Below are 27,021 nucleotides of genomic sequence, written 5' to 3'. Positions count from 1 at the left end.
GGGGCCGTCGGCCGGTTGGTACCGGGCAGCGGCGCCTTGGTTGGCTGGGAAGCGCGGGTGGGGGAGAGAACCCGTTACCGCCTGCGGGAACGCTGCGGAGGGGAGACCTGTCCCCGGTTGCTTGCCAGCAGCGGAGTGCTGAGCTGTACTTTGGCCTCGCATCTGCTGCCCGTTACTGCCTGTGCAAATCATAGAAGCTTTGAGGTTAGAAAACACTTTTAAACCCATGAAGCCCAAACATTAACCTCGCACTGCCAAGTCCACCACTAGACCGCATCCCTAAGCGCCTCATCTACACCTGTTTTAAATGCTTTCAGGGACGGTGACTTTACCACTTCCCTGGGCAGCCTGTTCCAGTGCTTGACAACCCTTTCAGTTAAGTTTTTTTCATAATATCCCATCTCAACCTCCCATGGCACAGCTTGAGGCCATTTCCTCTTGCCCTGTCGCTTGTTACCTTGGAGAAGAGACCAACCCCCACCTCGCTACAACCTCCTTTCAGGCAGTTGCAGACAGCAGTAAGGCCTCTCCTCAGCCTCCTCCAGATTAACACCCCCCCACCCCGTTCCCTCAGCCACTTCTCATAACACTTGTGCTCCAGATCCTGCACGAGCTTCGTTGTCCTTCTCTGGACACACTCCAGCACCTCAATGTCTGCCTTGTAGTTGGACACAGTATTTGAGGTGCAGCCTCACCAGTGTTAAGTACAGGGGGACGATCCCTTCCCTGTCCCTGCTGGCCACACTGTTCCTTATACAGGCCAGGATGCCGCTGGCCTTCTTGGCCACCTGGGCACACCCCTGGCTCATCTTCAGCCAGCTGTTGACCAACACTCCCAGGTCCTTTCCTGCCGGGCAGCTTTCCAGCCACTCTTCCCCAAGCCTGTAGTGTTTTCAGGGGTTTGTGGTAATCCAAGTGCAGGACCCAGTACTGAGCCTCACTGAACTTCACACAACTGGCCTTGGCCACTCAATCAGCCTGTCCAGACCCCTTGTAAAGCCTTCCTACCTTCAAGCAGAATGGAGAAAATGAGACATTGACCTGTTTGCCCTGTGCACGCAAAAGGTATGATGTAATTCAAAATGCTCAAGAGCAACCAGCATCTGAAGAGCTGCTTTAAACTGCAGTTGCCTGTTCTTGCAAGCCTAACAAGTTCCCTACAGAAAAACAGTGTCTGTTTATGCTGGGCTCTGGGCATTGACTGACTGCATTCCACAAAACTTATGTCAGTTTATCCTCTGTTTACTTCAGAGAACAAGGCTTTGTGTAAACTTTTGCTTACAATTTTTAATAGGAAAGATTGAAGTTCTTGTTATGTCTTGAGATGCCACTTGACATAGAAGTTATTCATTTGAGGTATAACACTATTAAAACAGTACTTGTTAATCTAAGGTTTGGAGTATGCATTTATCAGAGATAGCAGGGTTAAATAAATTGAAAGAAGGAATAACTCAAATCCACTGAATTGAGTTGAACAAGAAAGAACACCTCATCCAGTAAAGTGTTATGACAGCAGCCAGATACCATCCCATTAATCCCTGTTCATATATGCCTTTTTTTTTTTAGCTCTCAAATTTCAATCCAACAGTTTTCTGAAAAAACTACAGCATTTACTAGATCCTAAATTTTTTGAGCTGACATGACTCTTCAGACTACCATGAACAGTTTTGTTTGGGCAGGGGAAAGATGATCAGAATTAGAAGCATGCTTCTCATGTAGTCTTCCACTTCTTGTGTTAGTTGCTTGGATATTTTATTTATTCAAACCTGTCAGGTCATACTACTTCCAGTTTATGACTGAAATACCAGGGTGATGATAAGGCATGGTATGGAGCTCACTAACCTTTGTACTCGTGACATTAAACAGGTGGAATGTGTTGTGTGTTTCCAAGGGGCAGCACTTGTGGGCTGAGCTTTGAAAACACTGTAATGGTAAATTGATTTTAATACAAATTAAAATTAACTACTTTTTTTTTTTTCACAAAATGGGATTACATTGACGGCTCAATAAAGGACTTTTCTAAAATCTCTTGATTTCTCCCTAATGTTTCTGTTTTTCAGGTAATACCTTCTGATTGGTTTTGGTATATAGTAAGGTTGAGTCCTGTGGATTTCATCAGATAAGGCTGTTTCTAAACGTTTTCCACAATTCTTAATTTTCACAGTTTTTTAGAGTCTAGGATTTGAAAGGCATATATTGAATTTTTATTTCAATTGCATCATTCATGCTTCGTAAAAAAAACATTTTAAATTGCCTCTTACTTTAGGAAGAAGTTTTCCCTTATCCAGAAATTAGCAATGAAGAACTAGAGGAGATCAACCAGTTTGTAGGACCTGTAGAAAAATTCTTCAATGAAGAAGGTATAGTTATGTTTCTTATTAATGCAAGTGATTTATTGATTACAAAATGATTTAACTGTAGCAGTTGAATAAGATTATTATACTTAAAATATTTAAGTTATTTTATGCGTTTGTTGCTAGTTCTATAGGCATGTTCATTGGCTTTTTTATATGGAGTATTTGGATGCTGAAGAGTATAAATTTTTTCAAACCAAAAAAATAAATAGAAAAAGACAGGAAGTAAAGGAATTCTGGGATAGAGATAGGATTCAAAATTGGTTTTAGCTCAGCAGTGTAATGCTATTTACCATTTCTCATATTGTGATTTTTTTCTGAAACTTTTTAACTGTCCTATTGTACTAAAACTAGTTTTAGCAAAATTCAGCAGAGATATTAATAAAACAAAGCATTTATCTTTTTTCAGCATTAGAGTAGTGATTCTATTTGGGAAAAGTTGTATTAGCCATATGCATTCCAGGTAGGTTTGCAAGGTGTTTCTTCTGTTATTGGTGCAACAGATAAACCAATTCTAGAACAATTGTACAAATTTTTTTTTTTACAGACAGCAGTTTCTGAGACAGTTAAACAATATCATCTCAGATTTCCTGCTGACAAAGGAAATTGGTCTAGATTGCCAAACACTGCAGGAGTTTGAAGAAGCCTGTGATTGTCACAGATGACAGTTTATGAGAACCAGATAATTTTAACAATAAAATTGTAATGTTGCTCACTGACAGTAAATTAAGAATTTACGCAGATTACATATTTCAATGCTTTGCTCTGTTGGGGAACATAATTTATTGAGTAAAAAACCTGATATTTAAGGGAGGAATAAAAATGTCAAATTACAGAGTTTTAACTAAAGGTGGAAATTCCTTGTCTTTGTTTGAATTCACAACTGTTTCTGTTTAATTATTCAGGGTAACTTACAGGTGTGGTAAAAATAGGTTAGGAGAGCAGCCTTAAATAGTTAGAAACTTGGAATGATTGGCACAGAATAAGGAAACTCATCAGAGTCATTGTGAAGCTTGACAGTGTCTAGACACCACGGGTAGGTCTGTGTGGGCATAATGGAGAAAGAGTTAAAAAAAACCCCTTTCTTTCCCTGGAACAGCTGATGGCATACCACGAACAGGTATCTGATACTCTAGCTAAAAAATTAGCATAGGAACAAAAAGTCTTTTTTTAAGTGAGTTTTATTTCTGAGTAACTTCTCTTAGAAGAGCATTTGAATGTTTAGGTTGTATGTCATACAGAAGTTAGTGTCATTTGACTGGGGTGAATGTGAGGTTTCGGTGGGAAAGCTCCGTTGCTTTTGCAGTTACTTCCATGGAAAGATAGCATGTGTTCCTTTTGCTGCAGCTTACAGCCTTCCTGAGCTGCTTAATACAGTTCTTGTTTATTTTCCCTGTCACAGTACAGACCAGCTCTTTTAATCCCACAAGAATTTGAATAACTTGTAAGAACAAGATTTTTATAATTAACTCATTTAGGTTTGGGGTTTTTTTCCAATCATGACATAGTTCAGATAGAAAATCCTGTAAATACTTTGCTTATTTCAGTCATGGAATCTGCTAACATGCACAACCTGTACACATAGAAATGTTTGAGAAAATTAAATAAAAAACAGAATTTTCCCACTTCCAAGTCCTTTTCCTGTGTATGTTGTGACTCTACAGCCATAGTCAGTAGTCTTGGGACCTGCCAGTTCAGTGAAGCATTGTTCTCCAGAAACAGAATTGGGACTTCCCGCTGCAGTGTTTAGGACTTATCTGTGTGATTGTCATCAAAAGTCTAAAAATGATCGTTTTTCACATTGCAGGGAGGAGGCAGGGCTGGGGTGGCAGGCTGTGCCAAACAGCCCCCAGCCAACCCACTCTATTATTAGCCTTACAGAAACCACTTCTGGGTTTGACACTGGGGGTTTGAGACTTTCCCAGTCACAAGGGGAGGAAGGCAAACAGGACAGTCAGTAAGATCAGACTGAAGTGAGAAAGAATAATTCTTGTGAAGTTAGGGGTAAAATGTTGGTCTGTATCTGGTGGAACAAGCACTATGTCTTTTCTAAAGATGCTTCAAAAGACTAGAGGGAAATTACAGCAGGGTGGGATGTGATGCTCCAGCGGCCCCTTCTTCTGTAAGTTATTTCAGTTCTTCAGGTCTGGGCTCCCAGAGTGGTAGTTAGGTTGGGGATCATACTGCTGTGAATGCATAGCACAAGGTGACCTTGGCTCTGATTTGAAAACACTGCAGCCTCAGAGATTTTTTTTCTGCACTAAGAAACACAGTTTTAAATTTAAAACCTTCTGTATTTGTAGTGGACTCCAAGAAGATTGATCAAGATGCAAAAATCCCACCTGAAACTTTAAAAGGACTGAAGGACTTGGGTCTCTTTGGCATGCAGATTCCAGAGGAATATGGTGAGTAAACGATCACAAAAGAATAACCCAGTGGTCTATATTGAGTTATGCATTTTGGGGTCTTGTAAAGCGTCTGTGTGCTTTACCACATGTAGTCATTTGACTTAGATGTCTGGATTAGGAGTTGAGGCGTCCTCCCTAGTTAATAAAGAGATACAGGCACCACTAATATCTGTTGGCTATGCAGGAAGCTGTGCATACTCCTGACTTGGGTGCCCGACATAGATAACTAATTTTAGATGGTGTAAATTCTTCTTGACATAGCATTTTCCTTTTTGTTCTTTTCTTGGACGCACTAGAGTAGCTTGACATTCTGCGGGACTTGCAGTTCTTGCTGATGGTTCCTAAATTTATACTGGGTCCAGATTGCAGTGTCTCCTGGAACTGAACTATCAAAGCTGTCACCTGTCCTTGGCACATAGGAATGTGTTTGACCGTGTAGAAGTATAATGTCTGTTTATTAAAAGTACAACTTTTGTATAAAAGCTTTCTTACGCAATACCGAACAAAAAGTTTATGTCTTAAAGAACATTATAGCGCCAATTGAAATCAGAGACATTAGTTTCTCAGTGGATTAATCTTTAAACTTGCAAAGGAATTTGCAAGAAAATGTTGATCTTATCCATAAAATAAAAATTGGGATTGAAACTACTATTTTACATTAAATTTATAAAGAAATGAGATCAATACATTGTGGTTTTTATTATAAAAGAAGGAGACTTTAAAGACAACAACTCGGGGAAGACAAAACTGTGTTTGACCATCTGCAGAAGACAGTTTCAGTGGGGGGGAGATAAGCTACAGTGATTACAATAATACTGTATAAAGCTAGAGACATAATTCATTATTTATTTGGTGTTAAATTAATACCCTATTTTTTGTAGCATTTTTTGTGACACCTTTTTTGTTTATTGTATTAGACAACATAGGTAGTGTTGCTGTACTGCACTGATTTCAATTCTTTAAATAAGTGTTTATATACATATTCGTTAAAGTATGTTGGAAAACTTGCATGTACTGTAACATGATGTGATCTCTGCTGATTAATTAATTGTTAATGCTTTTGAAACACATTAGAAATGGTATTAAATGTTTTTCATGGGTATTCAGAACTAGGCAGGGCGATGTGAGAGTAAGATAGAAAAGAGGTTTGCAAGCTCTCTCAAGTTTTTCTCTTCAGGATAGTGTCTTGGGAGGTGAAAGATCTGGACAGAGCACCTGAACCTAGGTGGGGAGAAAGAGGTATGTAGGAGTTAAGAAATATATTGGAAGCAGTCGGGAGGTTCATGTCCACTGAAAGGAGGTGTCAGAAGCAGAGAATGAAGGACAGAACCCAAAGCAGAGTGCTAGGAAGCATCATGATGTTGGAAGTATAACTTACTATTGATTAACTAGAAATAAGTTTTCCACTCTGTCAGGTTTTTTTGAAGAGTCTCAAAGGCAATGTATTTGACTTCAAAATCATACTTTAATAAAATGTTACTGTTTTTTTGGTCTTGTATTTTTTTGAAGCTTGTGAAATAATATTCTCTCAGCTTCTAGTTTGTAAAAGGCTGCAGTCCATTCAGCATACTTGTAGAAAATCACAGTCCTGTTGTCTTGTAAACACATATTCTGGATACAAACCAGAAGACAGAAAGCAATCACCTTGCTATAAGCAAGCTGTTTTTTTCTGTACCATAAATAATACGCTTCTAACGAAGTTACTTCCCATTTTCCGTAGTTTAAACTTGCTGTATTTTTGTTGGTGGTGCTTGTCGTATTTTAAAACCCTTCAGTCACACATATTCAGTGCTCCGTGCATTGCATAGTATTTTTCATAATAATTTGTAATTGTGACATATTTGCCAAAAGCATTAAAATGCAGAACATTAATGGGAAAAATTAAGTTCATGTAAATCATGGAATAACAGCTCTGTAACATGGGCGTCACTGGAATTACTGTGCACAACATCAGTAGTCTGAGCTGAATCCTGAGCCCAGCACTGCTTAGAAAGTGGAAGCCAGAGTGCACAGAAAGGAGGAGTGGGAATTTTAGTTCATGTAAGCATGCTCTGAAAGAGAAGAGTTGAAGAGACAGTGATGTGATGAATGGTATTGGGGAGACTTGGTCTTGCATTTATTCAGATTACATAAAGCAGTTGGAGTAGTTGCAGTAATCTGCTGAAACAAGATGTTCATTATCCTGATTTACACCCCAGTCCCAAGTTAAAATTATTAACTTGGACAAAAGATTATCTTGATTAGATGAAGTTGTTTATTCAGCAGTAGTGTATAAAGTACTCTTAAATTATGGGGAACAGGACTTCTAGTCCTGATGACATAAAATTCTTGAACATTAAGCTCATACAGACACAGCTTTGATTTATCCTACTTCTTTTCAAACTCCTTTACAAAAAGTCTCTGCATTTGCAGCAGCACAGGACAACATTCCTCCAAAAATGTGCTGCTGTCAAGTTTGTTTCTTGATGTATTGACATTTTTTGATGAAAGACATTTTTGAAGTGTTGTATTTTATCCTTCTTTAGTACCAGCTTGTAAGTCTGCTTGGCAACTATTTAGTGTCAGTTTTGTTCTAGCTCATTTTCAGGCCGGTTGGCGGGGCGGGGGGCAGGTACCGGCCGACTGGTTGGGGGGGGCGGGCTGTGGTACCGGCCCTGCCCCATCCTGAGACTGCTCCAGCACTGCTCCCTCTGCTGCCAGCTCTGCAGCTGGTCACCCGAAAAGCTGCATATGGGTTAACTGCCTGGCTTTGTAAGGTGCCATGGAAAGGTCACCAAAAAAATTCATTTTATCCCACAAGCAGAGAAATTCAGACTGGAGTAGACTTTATACTGAATCTTTTACCATTTTCACAGTGGATTCACATGGGTTACGCTGTATTTGCAACGTGTGCACATGTGCTTGAACACACACACGTCTGTTTTCTGAATAGAACTAAATGCAGCACAACTCATGCTTATTAAAAAAGTTCCTGTTTTCACAGTGCATTCTTCTGGCACAACTGCAGCAATGTGGTGCTTGTTTGTGGACATACTATATCCAGTCTATTCTGAGACGCTCCCCAGTTAACAGTGTTATATTCTTGACGTTTCTGTACTTGAAAGGGATGGGGGCAAGTGATATTGTAAGGTATCTCTACTTAGAATAAAACATAGTGTTTGTTGCAGGTGGTCTTGGTCTATCAAACACCATGTATGCACGTCTGGGAGAAATCACCTCTTTAGACGGATCTATCGCAGTCACTCTGGCAGCTCATCAAGCCATTGGCCTTAAGGTAATGCTCTTCTGTCTGGTAGTTCTACACAACTCGCATAGAAAAGGTGAGGTGAAGTTTGTTTAAATGTGGAGTGTGGGTGTAGCAACTAAGAATTACCAGTGAAGCATAAACCAGGTGGAACAGGCTGACGTCAGGTGGGTTGTTAGTGTTCCCAGCAGCCTCTGCCAGCAGCGCAGGGTAAGAGTGTCATGCAGCGTAAAGACTGACTATGAAATACACAAGAAAATTATTAGTCCAGGGAACATTGAGATAATAATTCTTAGAAAAAATACTTAAATGATCCCAAGTTTTTTAAATTGAGCGAACTTGATAAAAGTATCTAGAATAAATATTGAAAGAAATAGAATACCAGGGGGGGCTAAAATTATGGGGAGGTGGGACAGCCATGAAGATAATTCAGATTCAGAAGGGTGCAACTTTTTCTAGCTGAATGAGGCTGCATATTGGGGGAGCTTAGAGAATAAAACTTAACCCAAGACCAATGAGCAAGCATATGAATTTTGAACTTGTTTCCTGTATAATACAGCCTTAGGTATCTATCTTAGTGGTGGATGGATAGTAGTAGTCTGAAGCTTGAAATAGCAGTAAATTCATTGTAATAAGAAAAAATTCTTCATGGAATTGAGCAGACAATGTTAATTAAAAATATGTATTTTCCTCACCTTACTTACCATCTGTAGCCCAGGGCTGGGGAGCGGAGCTGATTTTTGAAGTGATCTGACGAGTAGTGTAAGACACAGCTAATGTTCCTCCTGCTGTGGCCCATTTGGGCCAGTCGGGGTTAATCCTAATTTTGTTGATCAACTGTATGTTAGCTATTTAACCATTGATTATTTAGCTTTATCATGTATTTTTGTATTTTGTTTGTCCTTCGTAAGAAACCTGCTGTACAAAAAATAAATACAACAGAGGTAATTATGTGCGCTCTCACTAAAAGTTGTTGAATGCCTATGTAATGAAATAATATGAAGCCTAAGTAAATCATGTGTTCTGCTCTCTGATTAGAAGCTTTGAAAATTGCTGCTTTTGAGGTTATTGAAATAAAATTCTAGTGATAGTAATGAAGGTATGACAAATTATAGAGGAAGGACTATCTCAGTGCCTTTCAGAGCAACAGCATAAATACACTGAAACCTACCCTAGAAGGCAGTCTTAACAGTAAACCGTTTTCTATGGGCATTTGAACAACTGTGATGTTAACTTTAACATATTTTAATGTCTTATAAATAGTAATGTCCATTGTTTATTGAACTGTCTCTTCTTATGCCATAAAATTTGCTTATTAAGCTTCCTGAACTTGACAAAGCTTGTCAGCTTTATTTCTTTTTACACAAGTTGATGCTGAAAAGTTTTCTATTAATTCTTTATTTAGGGAATCCTCATTGCTGGCACTGATGAACAGAAATCAAAGTACCTGCCAAGACTGGCATCTGGGGAGCACATTGCAGCCTTTTGTCTCACTGAGCCCGGAAGGTACTTATGTCTGTAATCGTAAAAGCTTCAGAAAGCACCAAACACCAAAGCTTCAGAAGACCAAAATGATTTTTTTGATATTTTTGTCTTCATTACAGTGATTGCTTGGTTAATATATTAAATCTTTATTATTTGGTGCCTATGGTTTCACTATATAGGTCAGGTATTTTGTGGGTTTTTTAAAAAAAGTTACACTTCAAATCATGTAATTCATCTTTCCCTAATGTGCTGCTTATGTTAGTTACCATGAAATCACTGACTGTTACTGTTACTATCCCAGGAATTCATCCACTTAATTTCTGGCATTACTGAATGTGAATTGAAAGGATACTTTGTGCTATGTTAGAAATAATGTGCTGTGACTGTTTAGGATGCTTTCAGTTCTTTTTCAAAATTATAAAAACCTGTATTGAAGGAGCTACCAAAAATAATGGGAATAAATTTTGGTCTTTCTTTAGAGTTTAGAAGAGGTGTCTTCATAGCAGCAACATCATTTCAAAGATAAACTTGTATTTATTGCATTTATTCATTGACTGTTGCAAATGCTGCAAATTCTGTTAATGCAGAAGAGGTACAGTTTTCTTTAAAACATCTAGGCAGATGGTTTACTATGTGATTGAAGGACTGAGGCCAATAGAATGTTTGAAGTTGAATCTTGCTTGTCCATATTAAACTGTAGTTTGAAACTGTGTTTTCTGACTTCTGTCTGCCAGAATGACTTGCAGCGAGCATTTGATTTACTTGCTAATTTTTGTGTTGCTGTGATGTAGATACCTCCCAGCCATCATTGATGGGTTTTATTCAGGAGCCCTAAGCTGGGTTTTAACCCTCTGAAAGCTGTCCCACTTGCAGGTAAAATTTAAAGTAGCACAGGTATTTTAACCGTGGTCCATGGAAGGGACTTAGAAGGAACACATGGGAAAAAAACAAGGGCTGTGTTCTGAAATTCTTCTAATGTCTTTATTTAGCCCAGTATTATTTAAAAAGATTGCTGGTCTTAGTAACTTTAACTTTAGTCTTCTCAGAGACCTTAGTTCTAGTGCACAGGCGCAATCATTCTTAGAACTGAATTTTAGAAATTTAACCCCGTTAAAATACCAGCTGAGATTTGATTGTTCAGGAACTTAACAACTGTCTTCTGCTGAAAGCCTGAAGTGAGTTGTTGTGGCATTTTAATTTGTGGAAGAGGAAACTTCTTTCAAGGGGAAGATTATGTGCTGCTTGTTACATTATGGAATAAGGTGGTGATTCAAGAGAGGGCGTGAACTTTTAAACACAGAACGGAAACTTTTGATTGCTTAGTTGTAGTTCACCTGCTGATTTTGCTTCTGTAGAAAGTATTTGATGTGCCCAAGTGCTCATTGATAGAGACTGTCACATGGCTGTTTGTCATCTCTGTTTTAGGATATAAAACCAGGGTGTGAATTTTTGATGAACAACTTGGACATTTTAAACTTGATTGTGTTTTAGGATGACAGTTTCATTGTATGTTCACATAGCTCAATGTGTAGCTGAAAAAAATGGCTTATGTGGCATTCTGAACATTCTGGTCAGATCATAAGACTGATAATACACATGTTAATCAGAAGAAATGCCCCCTCAGGTAACTTAAATAGAAGTAGATTTCTTTAGAGCTGTTTCCTCATTAGTTAAAAACTAAAATGTATATACTGCTATTTAATACAACTGTAAACGTTTCTTTTTAAAGGATGGGGGGAAGGACAAGATGTAGCATGTTTATTTCTTTAAACGTTGATAATTTGTTTGGCTTTTAGTGGAAGCGATGCTGCGTCCATCCAGACAAGAGCAACCCTCAGTGAAGATGGGAAATACTTCTTATTAAATGGCTCCAAGGTATCCACTCACAGTCTGGAAATCTTACAAGTTTACAGAAAGCATCTTTGTCTTTCGCAGCATTGCAATCAGTCGGTTTTGCCAAGTAAAAGCCTAGCTTGGCAGTTGCATCAGAATGTTGAGGTTTCCAAGCTAGTGAAGAATGACTGTGTCAAAAAGACAACCCATGTTTTAGGGCCAAAGAGACTAGAAAAGCACACAGTTCAGGGAACAACCTTCACTAAATTCTTGGTAAGAAAGATATGAAAACTCACTCTTAAGTTCATTCTCTGTATCGCCAGCTCATGGTGTTCAGCATCAAGGAGGGTTAGTTAGTTAGTCCCCTCTGTGACAGCCATAGGCAAAAAAAAAACTGAAACCATTTTTTGCCCTGTCTTCATTCTTCATGCCAGATTTTGTATTCTTGAAAGAAAACTTGACATTGAATTGGAAATAGGGCTGCTTGGAATATTTTTGCTAAAAGAAACAAAGGCAAAATACAATCTTGAAAAAATGTAGAGATTTGCTGGATTCAACAATATGTGTGATACATTGCAGACTTGATCTGCATTTGTTGATACGTCTGTGATGTAAGGAGACCCTTCCTGTGGTAGAAGTTAGGTGTATGTGGCCTTACTCAGAGAATTTCTCATCAGAGTTTAAATTATTTTGGACAGAGTGCTTCTACAGTCTGTATTACCCTTACATACCTCACGTGCCATAAGTAGCAGGATATATAAGCTTTTGTGAAAATGCACCATGCATTTTAATTTAATTCAAATCTGTATAACAACCTATGTTTATAGTTTTTCTAACTTACCATTCTGTGGTCAACTTCCCCTGGAAATGTGTTCACAAGAGACAAAACTAGTAGCAGAACACTCATTAGCATTTGAGGGAAGAAACAGAAGTTTTTCACCCATCTGTTCTTTGCTAGTCTACTATGAAACACTTAGGAACAGTGCTCATAAAATCAGAACAACCACATTTCTTACACATCTTTCCTCTCTCCAAACAGGTTTGGATATCAAACGGTGGCCTTGCCAGTATTTTCACAGTATTTGCTAGGACAGAGGTTGTTGATAAAGATGGACAACTAAAAGACAAAATCACTGCTTTCATTGTAGAGCGGGATTTTGGTGGAGTCACCCATGGGAAACCTGAGGATAAGTTAGGCATTCGAGGATCCAATAGTAAGAATCACTTAAAATGGTTAACAGAAATTTTTTTCATATTTTAATGGTTTAATTTGTTTAGATCAGCTGAATTCAGAGGCAAATCAATATCTATTGCATATAACAGTGTAAGTTTCATGTTTCTTTACCTAGCTTTTTGTATGAGTCCTTCCTAATGCAGGGTCTGAAACAAGAAATCCATATTGCATAATTCTTTTCTGCACATATGAAGATTCCCTAACTATGCAGTGAAAGAAGTTACTCAGAAGATTCAGTAACCAGTTAGGTTTAATCTAAAAATAAGTTCTCGTAGGCTTTTCTGAAGCTGATAATAGTTTTTTACCATCTATCATTTGAACTTGACTGCTGTATCTGTTCTTTAAAATAAATACAAAACTAGAGTTCTTTGTTTACAGAATGCACATTAATTATATTTTGAATATTTTACATGAGTAATTGATGTCAGCTACAGTCTTTTCCCAAATTCTAACTTTTTTGGCAAAGCACATGTAATTCTGTCATAAACAGTGCATTAGGAAAACTTTACTTCCTGTTACAAAAAAAGTAAATTATTTTCCTGAATGTCTTTTAAATACTTCTACATAATACTTCAGTAGCTATCAACTCTGTGTTTCAGCCTGTGAAGTGCATTTTGAAAACACAAAAGTGCCTATAGAGAATGTAATTGGAGAAGTAGGAGGGGGATTTAAGGTAAGCAGTGGAGAATAACTATTTTTTTTTTTTTTTTTTTTTTTTTTTCTCCTGTACTGAAGTTTCCTTGTTGGTAGTATGAACATTGCCAGCTGAAGAATACTGGAGGACAGACTTCTCCCTTTACCTTATGTGCTTTGTGTTAATTGGTTTCACTGGCACAGTGCACAAGTGTGGCATAATCTCAGATCTATATGTATTTCTTCTCAACACAGTTAGAGAGCTGGTTTCTGCTCTTTGTTTGGCTTTTCATTGTTTTTCATAGTGTACTGTTCTCTTCAGAAATTTTCCGGCAAAAATTCTGAACTGAATAAGGGAAATATCTTTTGCTCTTTTCTACAGCCAGAATTGTAGACGATGTTGAAAGGGAGAAAAAGAAATAACAAGAAATGGTTTGAGTAAAGTCCAGATCTCATTCAAGGTCCCATGGTTGTCAGATGATTTTTCTGGGGTTACATTATTGCACAAGACAATACTGGGAGGAGTTAAGTTTTTTAACAGTCTTTGAACTGGGTTGCTCTTGTTTCTCTTGTTAAGAAACAGTAATACTAGATTTTCAAAATCTGGTTTTGTACATTATTGATTTCTTGTATGTTGCTGAAAGGTATCTGGGGCAGGGAATCATCCATCTCAGGTCAGCTGCAGGGAAGATTTTTATATTTGACTGTTGTGTACACAAATTAACAATATTCTGGTTTTCTTCTTCATATGATAAACTTGAGCAGTGCTGTCTAGTTCGAATGTTGTTTGTCTAGTTGCAGATAAATACATTTTAATCTACATTTTACCTAAATGTAGTTTGAATAGAAGATCACTTCCAGGTCACTGGATCATCAGTATCTGAAAACTATTTCAAATACAAAATTAGATGTAGTAAGTCACCCTAAAAGCTTAGTTTTGCAGCATTATTGCTGGGATGCTGAACACTGTGCTGACCAGTATGAGGGCAGGTGTCACAGGACAGGACATGTATTCCAGTGACAAATGAAATCCAGGAAAGCACTAAAACATGAAGCAATGTAGCACTGACAGTTGTGGCCTAAGGAGAAGTTTTGTGGCCATGACATTGCCTAAAAACTCTTCATCTTCTTTACAGGTTGCCATGAATATCCTAAACAGTGGAAGATTTAGCATGGGCAGTGCATCTGCTGGAATGATAAAAAAATTGATAGGTGGGTGAATTAGGTGTTCTGCATTGCTGGATGCTATGCAAAAAAGTAATCTGCTTAAGGCATATCATGCAGTTAATTCAGGATAATTACAAGAGTCTTGATCATAACAACATCACAGTGTTGTTAGTCATAATGTGCTTTGACTTCTTTAAAACACTGAAATATTCTTATTGTAAATTTTTATTAAAAGCCTGTCTACAGTGTTCTAACATAGAAGCTTTTTCAGTTCATATAGTGGAAAATTTCTGCTTCTGTTGAATTTTTCTGAGGTAAAATTATTACTAAGAGAATAGCCTATATACTGTTGCTTTTAGAAGGTATAATCTTTACCTGCTTAAATAACTGGCTCGAAGTTTATAAATGCTTTCTACCAGTAGGTATCCAAAACAGTAACAGAAAACCCTCTAAAATAATCAATTAGCACTAAGATGTGCCTTCTCTAAGAATACAGGTTCATACCTCAGATTCTTGTTTAAAAGCCTTTGGCACACTGTTGCCAGACTTGATCGACACCATATTTTGAGAGTGTTTTTCACAAACTACTGCTGCTGAAGCAGCGAGGGGTTTACTAAGTATAGGTTGAAGTGTCACAGTCAGTCCATAGAAAGACATTATCAGCAGGAATGGTCTGTCACAGTTACAGTTCTGCTGTTTTGAGATGGATTTTTGTTTGTTTGTTTTTTAAAGAAATGACAGCAGAGTATGCTTGTACCAGGAAACAATTCAATAAGAAACTGAGCGAATTTGGATTGATTCAGGTAATAAAAAATAAACCCCCTAAATCTCTGTGCTTTGTATTGACTTAAATGCAAGGACGTAGATTGTTTGGGTTCTTTTAGCTGTACTGGTTTAAAGAAATTGCTAGAGGTATTAAATCTGTGTAAACTCAGTGCAGGGTTCTGTACACTGATTTTTAAATGTCTAGAATGACACGTCATGAATAAAGATAGGGGGTTTTACATTTTGTTATGATTGTTTTGCAGTAGTACTTTTTATTAATTAGTATTTGATAATATGCTAAACATATTAAAACTGCAGTTGTGCTCTTAAGTTTCAGGCTTGCCTCTGGGATTTTGCATCTGAATTACTGTATGATTCCTTGCATTAATATTTGACAGGAGAAGTTTTGTTTTATGGCTGTGAAAGCATATGTAATGGAGAGTATGGCTTACCTCACTGCAGGAATGATGGACAGGCCAGGGTTTCCAGACTGCTCTGTGGAGGCAGCCATGGTCAAGGTAATTAATTTTATTGAAAGAGTTACATACGGCTTTAAGGTAATGCAGGCTAACACCTCTCCTGTTTTTCAGTCTACATTCCAGATTGCTGAGGTATTACATTTAGACACAATACAAAAACCTCAGCTAGATGAAAAAAATAGACATTACTGTTTTCTGTATATCCCATGTACTGTTGATTACCTCAGATTCAGGCTTTTGTCACTGTACGAAATAAAAGCTGTATACAACTGGTTTGGAATATCACAGTCCTCTTGAACTCTGCTTTTATGAGGCCTCATGTGGTAGCAAGAGTAAAAAGACAATGAGCTGTATTTCCAGCTGCAGGCCTGGCTGTGGTGCTTCTGTCCTGGCTTTAACTCAGAATTGACTGGAGAATATATATTAAGACAGCATCAGTCCCTCTCTGCTGGGGTGTCACTGAGGCATTGCTGCAGCAGAGGGTGGGTGCTGCTGGCCAGCTGGCGCCTTGAGGAGACCTCATGGATCTTCAGCCCTGCTGATGGTCCCTGACAGTGAGGGCAGTTCAAAAGGATGCAGGTTCAGTGAATGTGGGCAGATGTGAAGGGCTCCAGCCATCCAGCTACAGCTGCCCTTACTCTCGCAGGAGTATTTCCTTATAGAGACATGTTTGTGGATTGCAAGGAAACTATCTCAGTTTGACCAAAGTATACAGTCTGAGCCACAAGGATACTAGTTCAGGCAAGCTTTTGACAGGACTACTGTAACAGTACTGCAAAATAGTACAGCAGTGTGACGTAGGTACAGTAATGGAGCAATATATTCTGTATTTCCTGAGTAGCACAGTGATTAAAATAGTGTTCAACGGCAGGTGTTCAGTTCAGAAGGTGCATGGGCTTGCGTAAGTGAAGCACTGCAGATTCTTGGAGGCCTTGGCTATATGAAAGACTACCCCTATGAACGCTACCTCAGAGACAGCAGGATACTTCTGATTTTTGAGGCAAGTATCTACATACTTTTTAAACTGTAAACTGAAATTCACACTCTCACATTCTGTAAACCTGAGCCGAAACCCAAGTACTAAGTTGAACAGGCCTTCATTTGTTTAGTTGCAAAGTCTGTAACAGAATAAGTCTGAAGAACTAATCTTGTTTTCTTTGGAGCAATGAATCATACTTTCCTATAACAAAATAAGGTACGATGGCTTTTATAGACTAAGCACAAAGTGAATTACAGTAGGAACTGGCACTAGCTTTGCCTTGGAAAAGAACAAGCTAGTACTACATATACATGGTATGTATATATACAATTACTGTAGTGTATATATATATATTGGTAGCATATATACAGTTTCTTAAATATTTAGAAACTTTCTGGATGTTTTTAACAAAATAGGCAGCTATTTTAAATACACTGTCATGAGAAAAAACAGTCCCAGTTCATGGCTTGGGTTTGTTGTTGTTTTGAACAGACTAAAGGATTCTAAATTAGTATAAAAGTCTAAAACTGTTGACAAAAGTAACTCATCAGTTTCTGTTCAATAAATAATTGTAATTTTGTGGCCAAGCTGCTCTGTTGATGTCTAGCATCAAGTAGCCTTTCCTCTTCTGTGCGTCTCACAAGTGAAGTAAGGAAACTCACAAAAAGATTAATTTAGACATTTAATTAACTTATTGATATGCATTTATTAAAAAAAAATGTTGTCTGTGAAATTTATTCTGTTTCCAAGCTGGATTATCGGTGTTCTGTACACCTGAGTCAGACTTCAGACTTGATTTTTCTTGATTTAGAAATGACATTGACCTCCTGGTGTCAGGACAGCAGATCTCAACTGCAAATTAATGCAAGCAAGAAATTTCAAACTGCAGTTCAGTGCAACGCAGTCACGTAGATGCTCTTGCAAATATACCTGTGTTTATCCCGTGTTAAGTAAGAAGAGTCAATTCCAGAACTGATTAAAGAGCAAAACAGCCAACATACGAGGTCACCCTCCTACACCCTGTGGGGTTTGATGTGTATGAATCGGACAGACATTCTGAATAGTAAAACCACAAGCAGATGTAAGGTGTGCTTTCCAGACTGGCTGAAGCAGAGACCACCTTTCACATTGGACAGGTTATATTCTTCAGAAAAAACAAGTACCACACCACTGGAGTGTCTGTAATCCAGTTCATTTTTCTGACTGATCCCAGGTGTTCTATAAATTTACTTTTCCACTAAAACAAGGAGGTTGTCTGTGCCACGTTGTTTGTCTCAGCCTGTTTATAAGGGACCTGCAGGCAGATCTGATAAATGCTGTTTGCTGTAGCTGAGGGCAGAGCACTTGTCCAGGACCTGTTTCTGTTGTCCAGCAGCAGTGGGCAGCTGTGCTGGGTGTGTGCCCCTCCAAAACTTCCTGTTCAGTCTTAATAACAGGCAAACACTTCTCCTTTGAACTGTGGCCTCTTTGTCCCATGGTCTGTCTCTGGGTCACACAGTTTTGACACCGATCTAATACTCAGGGCGCTTTTCCTCTGGGACCAGCCTTCTGTGTTTTAATCTTTGTTTGTCAGCCATCTGTATTAAACAATCACATCATGGGTTCCCAGACATTAAATTGTACGGTATCAACTTAATTTCTTGGTCTACATTTGTTTTCCAAACAGGCATATTGGGCAGTTTTACAGCTATTTAAATGTTCCTTTACTGGAACAATGCAGAACTTATTTTTCACTCAAAATGCATTTAGTCTGGTTTCTTTTTCATTGTGAAACGTGTTTGTAATGAGAGGCTGAACTTCTTCACAGCTAAATGAAATCAGAATTTATAATTGAAATAAGGCAAAAGATAGCAAACTTCTGTGGATGAAGAGTAATCTTTCAATACTGGAACAGTAGAAAGGGAAGACTGGCAAAACAGTCCTGCCTTGCTCTTGGACTTGCTGGGAAAACATTCATTAATATTGTAAACTTTATAGTTAACTAAAGAACCTGTCTTCAAAATTACACATATTTTTAAAAACTGAGTGTTCAGTCTTTGTTGCTTGCTTGCAGTGTCCCTGACCCTCTGCAGGCACATGTCCCCAACCTGCCCAGCTTCTGTTACCACTTCAGGAGTGGGGTTTCTGCCGTGTGTTTTCCTTGCAAGTGTTGATCATCTTCTGTCTTACACAGAGCTCTCAAGGATTTTATCTTACGAGTCCAAATGCAGTTTAGAACATTTCAAGGAAAAGCATGGCAGAGGTTATTTAGATACTAAAAGCAGTTTTAGGAAAAATAGTATACATAATATTAGCATAGCATATCTAGATTTTTTAAAATACTAAAACCACTTTCTACTTGATACTGACTTCACTTTATATTTTTTACAGGGAACAAATGAAATTCTGCGAATGTATATTGCTTTGACAGGCATGCAACATGCAGGCAAAATCTTAACTGACAAAATTAAGTATGTTCTTATTTGTTGCTAAGTTTTTATTAAACTAAGAATCTGATAACTGTTTAACTATAGATAAGAGGGGAAACTGTGGGGAAAACCTGCAGTATTTTTCAATGTATTGTATGTCTAAAAGCTAGTTCAATGTTATAGAAGTCTTTTTTTCTTTTTAATTGGATATTTTATAAATGTAGGAATCTTGGCCTTATTATATTTTATCTTATAATTCCAGCTTGTGTAAAATTCTTTCTTACAAGACTAGTAGTTAAAATTTTATCACTTAAGGTTTTATAACAAAGTTTATTGGTAAGACAACTATATGGTGCATAATGAGTACAGATACTGGTCTCTGGAATTTGTTGTCAGTATTTTTGAGAAGAACTTAATATGAACCATGTTGTATATATACTTCTAAGGCTGTAGAATTGTTCTCTAGACTTCATAGTAAAATGGGTCAAAGGACTTGATGATTTGTAGATAAACTGCAGGTGTTTTGGTAAAGCATTTACAATTTCAACTGGTTGTCTGAACCTCCTGAAACTTCCCTTGCAAACCAGGAATTGGCCTTTAACAGCTCTTGTTTACCCAACATTTTAGAGAAATCAAGAAAGGAAATGTGGGAGTGGCACTGGGAGAGTTTCTAAACAAATTACGGGACACGATGGGCAGAAAAGTGGATTATGGGCTAGTTGGTGTTGGTGGAGTGGTGCATCCCAGCCTCCAGGTAAGGGGGGGATGGGGACACAGTGCTCTTTGATCAGATCCAGGCACGGGTCCTTCCTGTTTGATTTGATACCCTGTTTATGCAGAATAAAGTGTGTGCTTAGGAAAAGTGAGTTACAAATTTAAGCAGACGTTTATACCATTTCAGGGATAAGGACTTAGTTATTATATGGGTACATATCAAGGTAAAATGAAATGAAGAGTGCTCTCAGTCTGTATTTATACCAAATCCAGGTTTGTATCTATTTTAGTAATTTCTATAAATTGAGCCGTCACAGTCTTTATAATGGTCTGTTGCAGCCCTTCATAATGAGCTCAGTTACAAAACCCAGTATTTTTTCCTGTTTAATAGTAACACAGTTATAGGTAAGAATTTCTGTGAACTATATATACATAGTAGCTTAATCACTTAGTAAATAATTTTTACAACCAAGCACGAGCATTCTGTCAATAGAAAAAAGACACGTTTTTCCTATGATGTTTTTTTAGTGATTTGAAAAAGTAACAAACCTTACTGTTCTGTCAGTACACCTGTCTTCCAGGTCAGATATTTCAGGCACTCAGGTAAGGGGATTCACCAGCAGTTGCTAATACTGCTCTGTTCACATAAGGCACCTTAACCATGTGGCACCTCCTTCGGGGGAATACGCTGCGTCCTTGCAGTGCCCCCAGAGTATGTGCGTGGATCATTTTAACTACTAACCTGGCTGACAAGCTAGATTCAAATTTCCTCTGAGTAGTTTCAAACACACTTACTTGCATTCCTGTGACAAGAATCAGCATAATGAATTAGTTGCATTCATGAATTAATAAAAGCCAAATATGACACTGGAAGTTTTCTTTATACTTAATACCAGAATTTGAAACTACTGGTGAATTCACACAGTAGTACCCAATGATCTTAGTTTTCAGGGGGTTTATAACCTGCAGCACTTAGAATTAGGTTTGCTGTACAGAACTAAATGTTGCATAAGAATGTTTCAAACTATTATTTGCATAAGCATAAAGACTACTGAAAAGTTATCAAAGTAAAATTTAGAAAATTTTAATGCATGTCTTACAGAGAAAGAATAGTGCCTGCCTGGCTTTCAGCAGCAAACTAGATAAATGTTAAAACAGTGCTTGCCAAGAAAAAAATCTAGTATTAGTTAAGCTTTAGGATACCAGGGTTGCAGTGATTTTTCCCCTCAGAAAAGAATCAACATTATATAATTCCATTCCTTTTAGGAAACTTTCTCCTTTTTTAACTGGGAAGAAAAAGATGTGAAGCAGTGAAAGATCATCTTAAAAGGGAATTCTGGTCAGTGACTAGAAGTTGATAGTAAACACTGCATTCAGCAGAAAATTGAACTGCCAGTTTTTTAGAGAGGGAAAGTTTGTTCTTGTGGTGGGGCGGGTGTCTTGGGTCTTACATTGTTATTTTCTGCCATAGAATTGCCTGTTAGTTGTTAACTTAGTGTATGCTGTTCCTTCGTTTTGATCATGCAGAACTGATTCCAGACCTCTCAACAGTGTTCTGCTACACTCCAGTCCTGGCTCACTGAAAAGGAAACCTAGTTTTGTGCTGTAGTTGAAAATTGTCATTTGTGTCTTGGCTGCAAAACCCCCCAGAAATGGTGGGCTCCTGCGGCCCGACCACAGGGGCCCAGGACCGTGCGGGCAGAGCAGCTGCTTTTCATGTAGGAGGTTGTGTCACCCAAGTCCAGAGTTTGTTTTTTTGGCTGGGCAGCCCAGGAGTAGCTCAGATTTCCCATAGGTGCTTCCCTAGAGTATGCTGCTTGTTTTCCCTTAGAAGACTACTCAAATTGTTGTATTTTCTGTTTTATTTTATAGGAAAGTGGCAAGAAACTTGAAGAAAACATTTACTATTTTGGAACTACAGTGAGAGGCCTGCTGAGTAGGTTTGGCAAGGTACCATTTTTTCTGTTAGCTTCATTATTGAGTAGTTTAACCTCAACCAAATTGGCCTCACTAGAACCTAGAGTGGGCTGTGTGTGTAGCAGGAGCCAGGACTTCCTTTACACAACACATTTCCATTGAATATGAGAAAACACACTGAAATTCTATACTCAGTATAATAGACAACTTATGTTTAAAAAAACCCAAACCACAAAAAACCCATCAATCTTGGTGAAGTAGTTGTTTTCATCTACTTCTGTAAGCACAAATCCTGCCTGCTCCTGTGGCTGCTTTTCTGTGAGCAGTCACTGGAACCACGTCCCTGTTCCCAAATGAAGAGCTGTACCTGTAGTTTTTGGATTTATGCTATTTGTCTGTATTCTGCAAATCAGATAGGAGACTTGAGCTTAGAAAATCCTGGATTTTCAATTTTGGGACAGTTAAATCTGGTATGTTCTGAGAATGCTTATCAGACTTGGCCCTGCCACATTCCACCTTAATTAATACATCTTCTGAACAGGCTTAATATATTTGGTACTTAAATTTCAGTGATTTTGGCATTTACCAGAGTGGTTTAAAGACACAGCAATTTTACTGTAGGCTGCAGGCAGACAGTGCAGTTAATCCAGAATTTTCTGATCTAGGGTAGAAGTTCTGAGTAACAACTTGCCTGTTCATGCTAAATAAGCCTAAAGCCAAGGTATGAAAAAAATGTTTGGTTAAAGTTTTAAATTGATGAACTACAAGCTAATAATCATTTCTACTCTTCTAGACAATTGTGGATGAGCAGTTGGTTCTGAAGAGAGTGGCAGATATAGTTATTAATATATATGCTATGACAGCAACTATTTCCAGAGCCAGCCGGTCTATCAGTATCGGCCTAAGAAACCATGACCATGAGGTAAGCTGTACTTTAATACCAGTCCTACCCGTTTAATGCCTGCACTCCCTGGATCATGTGGCTTAACCATCAGTATTTATTACCATTGTGCCTCACTAGGTGTTTTGTAATAAAGAGGCCTCAGACTTCTCCTTGCAATGTTACAGCCTGTCTGTGTTTTACAAGGCTCTAACCCGCTGCTTTTGCCTCCCTGAGCCAACTTTCCCCTCAGCTCTGAAACGTGGAGGAGCATGAGGCTGTCCTAAGAGTGCCCTAAACCAACGGGCGTTGCATGCTAATGGCTCAGACATCGCAAAGCCTCAATGACAAGCAGCTTTCATTACACCCCAAAGCACACTCTACATTTGTTAAGAATTTACCACAGCAAACTCTCCCGTAAAACCAACAGCACACCAGAATGTTTCTAAACCGATTGGTTCAAGAAGTGCAGTAACCACAGCAATTGCCTCTCAGGTGTTCTGAACGTATGAGTCACATGCTATTAAAGTATTTAAACTATGTTAACAAATACATACACATTTATGAATGAATTACAAATTTGCATGTTCTCTTAAACCTGCTAATACCATGCAGTTCTTCCCAAACTTTTTCCATATAATCATTAATAAATAGTAATGTCTAACAAGAATATTTTGTCAAATTTATTGACAGTAAAGTGGGAGTTTGGCACACAGGTGATTGTATAGTAGCTCATTTAAAGTTTCATGGTAACAATTATGCTACAGGAGAAGCAAATTTGCTACAATTAAGTGTTAGACAAATCCAGACTGATTAACCTTTGACTTCCCTGGCCTTGAGACGTCATACTTTCTGTGTGTAAACCATCTGGATTTATTACCAAAAATGTCTTCTGGTCAATTTTGAGTGAAGGGGTCATCCCCAAATCTGACACTTGGTAGCTGTGGGGAAAAAATAATGATTAAGCTTGCAACATACATTACTGGCTTGCAGGGCTCCATTCTCAAGAGACAAAACTAGACTTTCAGAAGTTTAAATGACTATATTTTTACTACATTGTTTTGTTTACAAAATTAATTCAATAGTTCTCAACTGAGTTTTACCGTTTTCTCAGGTGCTTCTTACAAATATCTTCTGCACAGAAGCATATTTCAAGAATAATTATGCCATGGCTCAGTTACAAAAATGTAAGTTCTATAAAAATAATTTTTATACTCTCATGGCTTTCACAGACTGAACAAAAGTAGGTGGGTTTGATGTGACCAAGAATAGTTTTGCTCTGTCTTTAATTTGGATGCAGAACAGAACCTGGTATAAGGGGAAAATAAAGAGTCTCTTCATTTAATTTATTAAACTGCAGTGATTATTCTTTTCCAGCGGTGGGGAGAAATATAAAATCTATCACTAGCAAATACTCCTGTAAAGAAAATAGGAGATAGCAGTTAGGTGTTTGACCTATTGGGTTAAGTACTGACCAGTTAGGTATTTGCTCTCTGAAACTCAGTCTGCAGTAATCAGTCTTTTTTAGAAGATAATGTTAAATTATTTCCTGCCACTGCAGTGTAGATACTTGCATTTGCATTCTAAAATCCTTTTTGAAAGAACTTCAGAAAAGCTATTTATGTTACTGTAGTTAACTTTCCTTCTGTTTCTCCGCAGATGCAGATGAAAATCTGGATGACCATATTAAAAAAGCTGCAAAGCAGATACTGGAAAAGAGAGCGTATATGTGTTCTCATCCCCTGGACAGGACATTCTGATCTCTGCCCTGACAGCAAATCCTGATGAATGTAAAATGGTGACTAATTTTCTGCAGTTCAAGTATTTGACACCTTAAAAATAACCAGTTCATGAGCTTACCAAATGTAATTAGCCATAACTGTGTAAAGTAAAACTTCTAAACACAACTTCATATAAAGAGGATAAATAAAGACATTTTGTTTAAATCTGAAGTTATCTCATCAGATGTATATGTCTGTTTCACTTGGAGCTAAAGACAATTGAGCTTTGGGCGGTGAGATGTGTTTTCCCAGGGAGGGGATGGGGTCTTAGATTTCTAAATCTCTTTTAAGCTTAAATCACCTCCTTATTTCCCTCCCTTTGGAGAAGCCCTGAAAGACTTGCAGCATCAGAGCACTTCAGTTGGGAAGGGGCCTGCGAGGTCACCTTGTGCGGGCAGCCGCGCCCACACGGTCCTCACTGCCTTGTCGGGGGGAGTGGGAGGCACCCAAGGGCAGGGGTGTCACTGCTGCCCTGAGCTCCCATTTAAATGGTTTGCTTTGTGCTTCTCCGTGTTCTGTTCTGGCCTTACACTGGCCCCTTTGCTTTATTTTGTTTTTAAAAGCCATAAATAGGGAGGTTTATTTAAATATAAGCTGTCAGATTAAAAAAAAACTCACAATAGATTTTTTAATGAACATTACTCAGACTTGATGACAGTTTACCCATTTTTTTTCCCTACCCTCTTGCTAACCCCTAAACATAATTTAGGTACCTCTTCACTGCCCAGCAAGTTCAGTTTTATCCGATGATGCATTTCAACATTTTCAATTTTGGGACAGTTAAATCTGTCCCAAAGTCCCCATACTTGCCTTTGGGAATTATTTGCTGCCCAGATTTCATCAGGAAGGTGATGATTTGGGGTGCATTACCAGTTATCTGCTGTTCACTGAGTGCCTTCTGTTGGCTGAGTTACCTCTATCCAGAATAACTTCACTCGAGCGTGTCGTTCTGGGGGGGTCTCCCCATCGTGCAGTTCTGTTTGCCAACACCCTGTTTTCTCAGCACTGCAGCTCTGTCTTGCCTTTGGGAACTGGAGGCCAGCTATGAAATGACAGATCTCCTTTTCAGCCTGGTAAAATACCAGTGGGTTCAACACAGGAGCTAAAGGGTCATCATTGCACAAGGTGACACCCAGAAGGCTGAAGCCTGACCTTGGTAAGCATGATTTGTATCTAGTGTGGGACTCTGAGAGGTTACGTGTCTGCAAGAGCTGAATAATTAAACGAAGCAAAGCAGTATCTTAGAATATGTGATGGCACAACAGCAAAATAAAGGCCAGAACTCATCCCCCCACAATAAAGAACAAAATGCCAATTTAACCCACTTTACATTGTTCTGTATGTAACTGAGACAGTAAGTACAAGTTTCCTGTTGGTGCAGAATTTGCTGTTTGATACAGTTTAATATAGAAGGTTCAAATCACATGAAACTTCAGATTTCTGGCAGTTGAATTAAACTGGAAAGGTAAAAACTGCTCTTCAGAAGCACAGATTTATGCTGCTTAGACTAGACATGCTGCAGCCTTCCTTGGCTGAAGTGCTGGTGTCCCTGCCAGCCCCTGGATTCAGCCTCTGAACGTGGGGGCAGCCACAGTGACACCCAGGGCCCGTGATCACCAGCAGCAACCTAATTCCTTAATTCTGGAGTTGACTTGAAAGGGAGGGAGACCTCCCAAGAATACCAAGTTGTCCTGTAGAATTGGTTTGTTTCTTTGGGATACACCATAAGGATTTAGTCTATCAACCGAGTAATTTCTTGCTACAATGTCTGTGCCCTGTAACCCTTTGGCAGGCGCCACATCACTTGCTGCTGGCCCACTTTGGCTATTTCTGGCAGCTGGGTTGGCTTACTTGAAATCTGTGCCTTGGAGTTTTTCAAACTTCTTTTGCTTCTGGTTGTGCCAGGGGTAACGTTCTCGCTCCATCTCCAGCCACCAGCGATGCTCTTCCTCCTTCCCAGGGGGGCGCCCGAAGTGGGGCAGGGGGCTGCCCAGGCTGGGACAAGAGAGCGGCCTGTGTCCTGCTGCTCAGCCAGCCAGGCTTCAGAAAAATAAGAGGCGAAGAAAGCCTGCCTATACAGGAGGTTTTGGGAGCCGTTGAGCTCCAAGGTGAGTCGGTTTTTAAATGCATAGATTCCCCAAAACATGGACAAGAAAAATAGGAACTGTTGCACTTCATATAGTATTGAATGAGTCCCAGAGCGTTTACCCTACAGGCAAACTGCAAGGTTGGAACAGTACAAGGCTAAAGCACATGGTGCTCAGTCACATGGCCTTAAAAGCCTGTATTTGAGATCAGATTTTTCTTATTAAAAAAAATTATGTGCAGCCTTTGTGCTTCAGAACCTTTAAGGTACAAATCACAAGCTGATTCCTAATGTTAAGTGAAAAAAGCAAATAACAAACAACCACCCAAACTCACAACTGCCAAGTTAGTCAGTAAAGATCAAGCTCTAGCTTGGAAGTGCCCCCAGAGGTGTCATGTGGCCCTCGGGGGGTTTCTCTGCCTAACAAAGGAGTAGAAATATTTAGCAGAAATTGTCCCAGGAATCAAATAGCTGCACTAGACAAGAGCTGTGAGACTGAATATGCTCTGCAGTAGATGTGCCTGATGCCGTGGGTCAGGTTACACTCCCAGAAGGCTGAACAAAGAAAGCATGGGGGTCGAGAGACACCAGGGACAGGGAGCCTGTGTGATTACAATTTAAAAAAAAAAAAAAAAAAAAAAAAACAATTTTAAG

At 38.7% G+C, this 27,021-nt stretch overlaps 2 protein-coding genes across 2 annotated transcripts in view; one reads left to right on the top strand and one right to left on the bottom strand.

Moving 5' to 3' along the window:
* The first annotated feature begins 2,245 nt into the window (after nucleotides 1–2,245).
* Nucleotides 2,246–24,505, top strand: ACAD9 (acyl-CoA dehydrogenase family member 9). Its single transcript, XM_026857374.1, has 17 exons — nucleotides 2,246–2,360; nucleotides 4,658–4,759; nucleotides 7,930–8,036; nucleotides 9,412–9,512; nucleotides 11,288–11,366; nucleotides 12,364–12,538; nucleotides 13,158–13,231; nucleotides 14,328–14,403; nucleotides 15,091–15,161; nucleotides 15,522–15,641; nucleotides 16,474–16,602; nucleotides 18,952–19,031; nucleotides 19,617–19,743; nucleotides 21,576–21,653; nucleotides 22,414–22,542; nucleotides 23,615–23,687; nucleotides 24,160–24,505. The coding sequence occupies exons 2-17, from the start codon at nucleotides 4,738–4,740 to the stop codon at nucleotides 24,258–24,260; spliced, it is 1,542 nt and encodes a 513-aa protein (XP_026713175.1). The 5' UTR covers nucleotides 2,246–2,360; nucleotides 4,658–4,737; the 3' UTR covers nucleotides 24,261–24,505.
* The window catches only part of KIAA1257 (KIAA1257 ortholog), a 33,424-nt gene continuing 28,952 nt past the window's right edge, over nucleotides 22,550–27,021 (bottom strand). The window contains exon 16 of the mRNA XM_026857375.1: nucleotides 22,550–23,441. Within this exon, the coding sequence (XP_026713176.1) occupies nucleotides 23,416–23,441 (26 nt within the window). The 3' untranslated portion in view covers nucleotides 22,550–23,415. The remainder of the gene's footprint in view (nucleotides 23,442–27,021) is intronic.

This window comes from Athene cunicularia (assembly GCF_003259725.1).
Source record: "Athene cunicularia isolate RWA chromosome 12 unlocalized genomic scaffold, athCun1 chr12_part1, whole genome shotgun sequence".
In the NCBI taxonomy this organism is placed as follows: Eukaryota; Metazoa; Chordata; class Aves; order Strigiformes; family Strigidae; genus Athene; species Athene cunicularia.
The sequence above is the reverse complement of the archived record's forward strand: the minus strand, read 5'-3'. Positions and strand labels throughout refer to the sequence as shown.

Coding starts and splice junctions, on each gene's coding strand:
- ACAD9 (XM_026857374.1), top strand. CDS start 4,738: ATGCAGATTCCAGAGGAATATG. Junction 12,539..13,157: donor AGGCATTCGAGGATCCAATA/GTAAGAATCACT, acceptor TCTGTGTTTCAG/CCTGTGAAGTGCATTTTGAA. Junction 22,543..23,614: donor TAAGAAACCATGACCATGAG/GTAAGCTGTACT, acceptor CCGTTTTCTCAG/GTGCTTCTTACAAATATCTT.